The following is an 8540-nucleotide window of genomic DNA, read 5'->3' on the forward strand; positions in this document are numbered from 1 at the left end:
AATGCAAACGAAAGTGTTGCTGTTTAGTAGACAGTGTGCTATGCGTTTGCAAGGCCCTGGGTTCCAAACCTAGTACATGTGAATGTACACACAGACATGCAGAAACACACACATACATACACACAAAGTTAGAGAAAGGCTGAATCTATAAATGGACAATGGCCAGAGCAGATATGTTAACATTTGAAAAAAGAAAGAAAAGAGACTTAATAAAAAATTCTGGCTTAAGTTTGATATTCTTGTGTTATAAATCTTCTGCTCTTTGTCATTAAAGACTAAAGTTTGGTTTAGAGGAAAGTGAAGTAAACAATAACAACATTAATATTATAAATAATAATAATTGTTAATTTTGAGTATTTATTTTATGCTAGGCACTGTTCAAAGTATTTTTCATTTAACTTAATCCTAGAAAACAAACCCTATGAGGTTGACACTATTTACTGCAAAATGCCAATGTACAACTTTTTTGGCAACTAGCCTAAGAAGCCAAATGACAGCCTTTGCAGGAATCAGTCCAAAAGAGCAAAACCTGGTCAATGACTGTCAGCATTCCTGTGGTTTTGCACCCTTCCAACTCAAGACTTGCCTGATAAAAAAAACTCTAAATCAATCATAAAAGGAGCTGAGATTGAACCCAATATCATTACCATCTGCCCTTCTAGATATTTGGCCTCCAGCTTCCTCATGCCAATAAGATTCCATCAGTCCACACTCAAAATGTTTCTTTTTCTTCACTATTGTAGAAGAAAAAATTTCACAGGACAGAGGTAAAGGGAGACTTTACTCAAGACCATGCCGTTAGGGAAGAGAAACCGAACTCAATTCCTTTGAAATAAATGATGGGAGAGTTTTTAAGAAGTGGGTTAAATTAATGAGAAAGTAGGAGGTTGGCTAATGTGGTTAGGCCATCTGTATTTGCTAATTGACACTTCACAGATAAATGTTGGACTCTTTCTCTTCCACAAACACTGGGGATTTGGGGCTCTAACTTCCTTAATGATTACATTTCAAAGAATGGCTCCTAAGCTCCAGAGAAAGACAGTCCTGAGTTGTAAAACTGGCAGGCAGCTGGGGACCCAGAGAACATTAACATTGGCTAGTTTGGGCTGGAGATATGCTTCAAGTAGTAGCGCGCTCGTCTGGCATGTGTAAAGCACAGGGTTTGATCCTCAGCACCACATAAAAATAAAATAAAGATTTTGTGTCCACCTAAAGCTAAAAAAAAATTTTTTTTTTTAAATTAGCAAGTTTTCTAAAGCTCTAAGAAAAGAAAGATTAGGGTCCTCTAACCCCCGCCTTTGCTTTCTTGCTGACTATAGGCATAGGCAGCAAGCCAGCCATACCACACCAAATTCAGGACACACAGCTTCTGTTCTATTTTTATGAAGTCTATACTCTCCTCAAATAATTGTTACTCTATTTTAAATTTATAAATCAGAGTTTGATTTTAAATTCAACTCCTTGCTTTGAATACAACCAAGTCTCATGATTTATTGGCAATTGTTGACTGCATAATACCTAATAACTGATCATAACTCTCTCAAAGTAACCTGGACTGTGTTTGCTTATCTTCATCTAGAAAAGTAAATTAACAAAGATTTGCCCTCCCTAATTAAAGAGCGAAGTCCTGTCTGTGGTTTTGGAGATGTCAGGGTGTTCAAGAGTCACAGCCCTTTGTTTTCTTACCTGTTAGTTGATTCAAATTCAGTCTCCACTTTTACCCCACCCCCTCACAATGCATCAAGAGTAGCTCACAGGTTCTGACTCAGCCTGCAGAACTGTTGCAATTGAGCTGTCTTTAAGACTTCCTGCCCTACCTTCCCTAGGGGGTTTTGGAGAACATATTATTTTACATTCTTAGATAATGAAGGAACTATGTTTCTGAAATAGTTTAAAACCCTGTAATCAATCAACAGTTCATTAGGAACACTTTAGAATAAGAAGGCTCTTTAAAAAGACATAACATGCTTTTTAGAAAGCCTTTTGCCAATTTAAAAAGTCTCTATATACTATATTTGACTTTTACTACGAACTTTAAATGTTTCCACAATTCTACAAACTATTATTGTCATGGCACTGCTAATTATTAGTAGGAAATAGAGAAATAATAAACTTTTCTAAGTTTTGATAAGTAACAAAGTTAAGACTCAGAACTAAGGCTGAAGGATATGTCAAATCTTGTCAAATTTTAACTTGAATCATCAGAGATCTTTTCAAAATACTAAATCTGACTCAGTGGATCTGGGGTGGGCCTGAGATTTTGCATATATAAAATCTCTTTGAGATGCTCATTGTTGTTGGTTCACAAACCAAACCTTGTGTATGTTAGTTCATGTGAAGACCATACCCAGAAAAGTAAAACTATTTAGTTTATGCTAGAATAGCATACATATATATACAAATAAAAAGACTGAAATAAAACCATAATGAAAACATACCAAATATTACAAAAGTTTTAGAATCATGGGAAAATTTTGGTTTTCTTTTCTTTTTCTTTTTTTTCAGTCCTAAAATTAAATCCAGAGGTACTCTATCACAGAGCTACATCCCCAGTCCTTTTTATTTATTTTTAGATAGGGCCTTGCTAAATGGGGGAGTCTAGCTTCGAATTTACGGTCAATTCTGCTATAGCCTCCAAGTGGTGGGATTACAGACCTTCTCCACTGCTCCCAGTTTTTGTTTTGTTTTCTTTCTTTCTTTCCTTATTTATTTACTGATTGGCAACAGGGATTGATTGAACCCAGGGGTGCTTAACCACTGAACCACATCCCCAGCCCTTTTTGTTTTTTATATTTTATTTAGAGACAGGATCTTATTGAGTTGCTTAGGATCTCTAAGTTGCTGAGGTTGGCTTTGAACTCTCAATCATCCTGCCCCAGACTCCTAAACCAATGGATTTACAGGCCATTGTGCCAGGCCTTTTTTATTCTGTTTTTCTTTTTCCTCATTAAATAGTATTCATCAAATTTTTGGCATGAGTAAACTTTTAATAGAAAGCTCTTTCTTCCTTCTTGTTTTTTAAGTTTAAAAAACTTAAGCTTACACATCAAGTTTAAGCACCAAGCACTGGTGATGTTCTCCAACAAGAATAAAAGCTGCAGTCCAGTGCAATGACTATCCAAAGTGACAAAGATTGTAGAAAAGGGTTTTGAGAGAGGTGGACATTTGCCTGATCCATGGTGATCATGTGACTGTGACATTTGTCTTATAGTCCCTCAAGTGGCCAAGTGGCTTCTGGAAGTTTTTGATGCAATTCATCCATTTAATACAATTTTAAGTGAAGAGATTTTTCTTTGAGATGGAGGTAAGATCAAAGAGCCAAGACCTAGCCATTCTGAGAGATTTCTTAGCATTGAGGATAAGTTTCACTTTGGATGCACTCTCAGGACACTTGTGAATGGGAAAAGTTTCCTCAGGTTCCCTGCACACATGACAATAGCCTTCTGCCAGGATCAGGAAATCTGTAAAACAAATTCAACAGAACTTCAATTTACTACTATTTTGTTGGCAATGAGACATCTGTCTTAAATGAATTCTATGAACAGTTTGCAGGCAGTCAACAGGGAGGTTGGATAATTGTTTTAAAAATATTGTTTCACTTAATGGAGATAAAATTAATTCAAAAATACTTGGATTAAAGTATTAATTAAACTTAAAAAAATACATTTTTGACAGAATTTTTTTTAAGAACCATTTGTGTCTATTCTGCCTTTTATAGATGACAGGACATCAGATTTTAAATTCCAGAGAGAAAACAAGGTAACCCAACAGGCCCTGAAGAAAATATTCAAAGCTCCTATCTGCCAAGAATTGTTTTTCAACCTTTTCAAAGACTTTGCCAAGCAGTCTGCACCCTAGTCCTTTAAGCCTTTGCATGAGTCCTTACACAAGCTGCAGACATGCTTCTAAGGAATTTAAGGAATGTACTTATTGATCTGTTAAGTTTTGGGAGAACATAGAAATAAATTCAGGAATGAGAAGAAAATCTTAGTAAAAACCACAGGTTTGGCTTTCACTACATTTTTTTGTGTGTTTTATGCGTTCTGCTCTTTGTTATTAAATAAAAAACTAAAGCCTGGTTAGAGTGAAAAGTGAGCTAAATAACAACCACACTAGCAATAATCACTAGCTTTTAAGCATCTGTTGTATGCTAGGCAGTATTAAGTATTTTCATCTAACAATCCTAGAAAAAAAGTTTATGATACTACTTATTATCCCCATTTAACAAACAAGCCGGAGAGGCACATGAAAATTAGGCATCTTGCCCAAGGTTACACAGTTAGTAACAGGAAGCCAGTTCTAAGCCCAACCCAACTCTTGAACTCCAGAGTTTACCTTTTGAGAGAAGTCAACCAAATGAAGCTAATGTTTTGGGTAATTTTAAAAGTTTTTATTTTTATTTCTGGCTTAAATCCAATGCTCAATCACCTGGCACATGGGATAACTTTAGAAATTCAGGTATAATATTTACCTGCCAAAGTTAGTCTTACATAGGAGGCAGGTATCAATGCTAGAGGAAAAAAAAATTCATTTTAAGAGGCCAATATTCCCTTTTCTGCCTACCAGACAGTTTTGAACATAAGCTCAGGTGCTGAATTCCTTTCTTAACCCTGGTTTCAAAGGCCTGAAAAGGGTAGAGGTGATTAGGCTTCAAAGACATCAGGTGATTCTAGTTCTTTTCATAACCATAAGTTAGAAAACTCATAATGTCCACAGTCATCTTTTGACCTCTAGAAATAAGTCTCTCTAAAGGTCATCCCAACCTTTTGGGAGGGAGATGATCACATTCTTTGTTTGTTTGGTAAGCACATGCAATTACTTGTTGATTGACCTACCCAGGCAACAGTGTGACTTCTAAGCCAAAGTTGGCTCATCTGTAAAACAGTGACCTTATTTATCTTGCCTGCATGGAGGAAAGAGGTGCATCAGATGATCTTCTGAGGGCATTTCAAACTCTAAATGAAAATTGAGGGCAAATGGGAAGGCCTGGAGTCTGAGGTTCCTGCACTATCCTTCAAAAGCCAGAGATCCACATTTTTGTTAATTGTCCCTTGCAACCAACACTCCTTCAATAGCGACAAGGTCAACAAGCAGAGTTCCAAACAGGGCCACATTCTAAAGAGTTAGCAAAGATGGATTTTAATAACAAAAGGGAATACATAAAATAAGGAAAACAATTTGTTTCAATAGCACCAGAAAAGAAGTATTATGGATCTACAAATCTTACTAATAATGAGCTATGGACAAGAATAAGTTATACAATCATCTTATGGCACATTATACATAGTATTTCTATCTACTTTTAGATTGGATGATTTATATGCTGTATTTTTAACATTAAAATAATTTTTAAAAATCCAAATTAAAGGTATTCGACTGGACTAACTTATATATTGTTTGGGGGAAAGCCCTATTTAAATGGCATTTACCTTTAAAGCTCAATTTTCGATTCCCCCCTTCTTTTCCTAGCTCCTCTCTTTTTCTTCTTAACACTGAAATATGGAGGGGTGGGGGATGAAGACTTGTACATCAGAAGAGGGTAACAAGAAAAATTTTGCTATATTTGATGCTTCATTTTATGTTTACTTTTAAAAATTTAATGTTCTTTTTCAGCTTTTAAAAAAAGTCTTCCCCCCCCCCCCCCGCCGCCCGCCCCTCCACCCACCCACCCAACCACCTATGAACTTCTTCCCGGGAGCAGACCTCAAACTTCACTTGAGCTTTTATGTCTTAAAGGGGAGGCGAAGGTGGCACAAAAAAAAGAGCTATTGCAAAACGCGAACTAAAACGATTTTCTTATTTCGAAGCTCCCGCATTCTGCCAATTTGAAAATACCTTCTATGGATCTCAAAGACTTAGGTCCCTACAACTTCTCGGTACTTCAGCCACAGAGGTCCTGCGGTTTACAGATCTTCAAGCTAGTTTGGGCGCCCACTGCCTCCATGCAGCGCAGCTCCCGCCAGCCTCTTAAAAGTTTCTTTCCATCGGTTAATTGCAAGTTGAGCCCCCGGAACAGCATTTTCGTTCAAGGATTATCCCTCATCCACCAGACCAGAACATTCCTCAGGCTCCTCTGCGCAGTGTAATCTCCTCTGGAATCAGGTCCTCGCTGGCTGGCGGTGAAAACATCCTCTATCCCCTGCGTGGACGCCGGGTGCCTCTGGGGTTCAGGAGAGCCTGGGGTTCGACAGGGGTCCCGAAGTCTCACTCTCTGTTGGTGCGAAAAGTGACCGCGGTCATGCAGTGCTCCTCGGTCCTCGTGGTCATGCGACCCTTCGTCCATGCAGTCCGCAGCACTTCTTGCGTCGCCTGATAATCCACGACCCGCACAAGCACAGATTTGGGTGGCGCTGCAGGGTCTCGCGGCTGGGCTCCAGAAGGAGCGATAATTCGCCTGCCAGAAATTCTCTTTTGTCCTTGAAAGAGAGAAGAGCAGTCGGGTTCCTGGTCGTGGTCCTCTCCCCTCGCCTGGGGAAGATCCTCCTCACCGGCCACCTCCTCTCCGCCTGCAGGATTCGCTTGAGACCCCAACCACCTTTCTGGGTGCAGAAGAAAGAGCACTTTCTCTCGCACCCAGGACTCACAATCCAGATTCTCTCTGGCTGGCGGTCGGAGGGCTGGACCTGCAGACTTGTAGTCCTGGGAGCCGCCCAGGCTTCCGCTGGCCACCGCCGGTGCGGGATCCCGGGCGCCAGGAGCCAGGGGAGTCTCGCGCCCCACCTCGCACCGAGAGGACCCGGGGTCCCGCTGGGTGCGGGGGCAGTCCGTAAAAGGCACAAACCCCTGGGATTCCGGGGTCCCCATCCTGGCAGGAGGATCATTCATACGTTGGTTCTTTCACCAGTTCGTGCCGGAAACTCCTACTGCTCTCGGAAAAGCGCGGGACTGGCAGGCCCTGGGTGTGGCCTCCGAGGCCAGTCTGCGACTCCCGCCCCAGGAGAGCTGGATCGGCTAAGGCCAGTTTGTCTCTGAACCCCGCCTCTTCTCCTTGAGGATTTCTAGCCAGATAGACTGACTTCAGGTCCCGGTGACTTTTCCTTTCTACCCTGTCCTTTGCCTTGCTACTTTTGTCACATCTTTGTTTCTAACCCCTTTGACTTCTCAGCTCTACCCTATTTCCCCACCCACCCTTCCTTTTCCTACAGAGCTGAAGTGCAAATGATGCCTCCCACAAATGCTCAAAACAAAGTGCTTTCTTTCCAGGGATCCTCTTCCACAGAAACAGAACCAGGAAGTTTGTTTAGTTATCAGAGTTAATTAAAGTCTCCCCCCACCCCCGCAAAAAAAAAAAAAAATCATGCCCACTTCAGGTCAAACCCTACTGTGTTTCCAATGTAGACCAAAGGGTGAGACTGAAATGTTGAAGCTTTTAGTTTGTTCTTCCTTTAAAATGCCAGCATCTGTGGGACAGTGGTCACTCCAGGCTTCATTATGATTATAATCAATGCTTATCTCAGGAAGGGGCCTAGTGCATTGCCATTTAAAACAAACTAAACAACAAAAGTAAAACAGAAACTGCTAAATGAACTTCTTTAGGGTTTAAAATTGTATGATTTTATTTGTATTGCTTGCCTTTTTGTTGTTGTACTAGAGATTGAACCTAGCGGCACTTAACCACTGAGCAGTATGGCATCCCCATCCTTTTTTATTTTGAGACAGGGCCTCACTTAGTTGCTGAGGCTGGTCTTGAACTTGCCCCAGGCTCCCATGTTGCTGGGAGTACAGACATGTGCCACCATTTATGATTTCCTGTTCATTATGGGTAACAGGTATTTGTTTTATTAACAAACGTTCACCATTTCACTGATTTAGAAAAATGACTACAATAATGGAAATTTCTGCATGTATATGAAAGACTAGTACTATGGTGAGATATTAGAAAGGAAGAACCTTCTGATGTCTTTCTGCCAAATTATATAAAAATTATTGGAGGAAGAGTGAGAAAAACTGAATTGGATCGGACTGATTAGATGCCTGCCCTTGGGCTGGCTTGTGCTATGTCACAATTTACTAAATTCTTCAGGTGTTTTAGATAAGAATTGCTCTAAGCATTCTCTATATTTAAATTCATTTATACTTTACTGAATAGTAAAGTAGTACAATTTTTTTGGTATTCTTGAGAATTTTGGAAGAGAGGGATTAAGTATTTATCCAAGGTTAAACACTCATGAGTGAAGCCAGGATTCTAATGTGTTCCAAAGTTTGCTTCCTAATGACCTCTAAATTGTCTTCCTATTTTGAGACTATGACTTCAGATTCTTTTCTATTGTCTCACTTCACCAATTATTGAGTATGAACTAAATGCCATCCACTTTTCTAGGTGATAGGGACATAAGGAGGAACAGGCCAAATTGCTTAACTTCTTTAAAGTTTTTAATTCTAAAATGTATATGCATCAAACACAGAAGTCAGAGATAATAAATCAACTTGAATGTACATGAAAATCACTAGCAGATGAATGCCCTACTCTACTCTCAGAGATGCTGTTCTCGTAGGATAAGGGTAAGGTTTAGAATATTGATTTTAGCAACACCACCAAT

General features: G+C 39.7%; 1 protein-coding gene across 1 annotated transcript; it reads right to left on the bottom strand.

Annotated features, from left to right (window-relative positions):
* Nucleotides 1-2554: 2554 nt before the first annotated feature.
* C8H6orf141 (chromosome 8 C6orf141 homolog) lies at nucleotides 2555-6965 on the bottom strand. Its single transcript, XM_078019913.1, has 2 exons — nucleotides 5836-6965; nucleotides 2555-3461 (listed from the first exon to the last, which is right to left on the bottom strand). Exon 1 carries the CDS (start codon nucleotides 6823-6825, stop codon nucleotides 6205-6207), a length of 621 nt encoding a protein of 206 aa, XP_077876039.1. The 5' UTR covers nucleotides 6826-6965; the 3' UTR covers nucleotides 2555-3461; nucleotides 5836-6204.
* Nucleotides 6966-8540: the final 1575 nt, after the last annotated feature.

This window comes from Ictidomys tridecemlineatus, chromosome 8 (genome assembly GCF_052094955.1).
Source record: "Ictidomys tridecemlineatus isolate mIctTri1 chromosome 8, mIctTri1.hap1, whole genome shotgun sequence".
Classification (NCBI taxonomy): Eukaryota; Metazoa; Chordata; class Mammalia; order Rodentia; family Sciuridae; genus Ictidomys; species Ictidomys tridecemlineatus.

Excerpts from the sequence above, each read along its gene's own strand:
- C8H6orf141 (XM_078019913.1), bottom strand. The coding sequence starts at position 6,825 with ATGAATGATCCTCCTGCCAGGATGGGGACCCCGGAATCCCAGGGGTTT.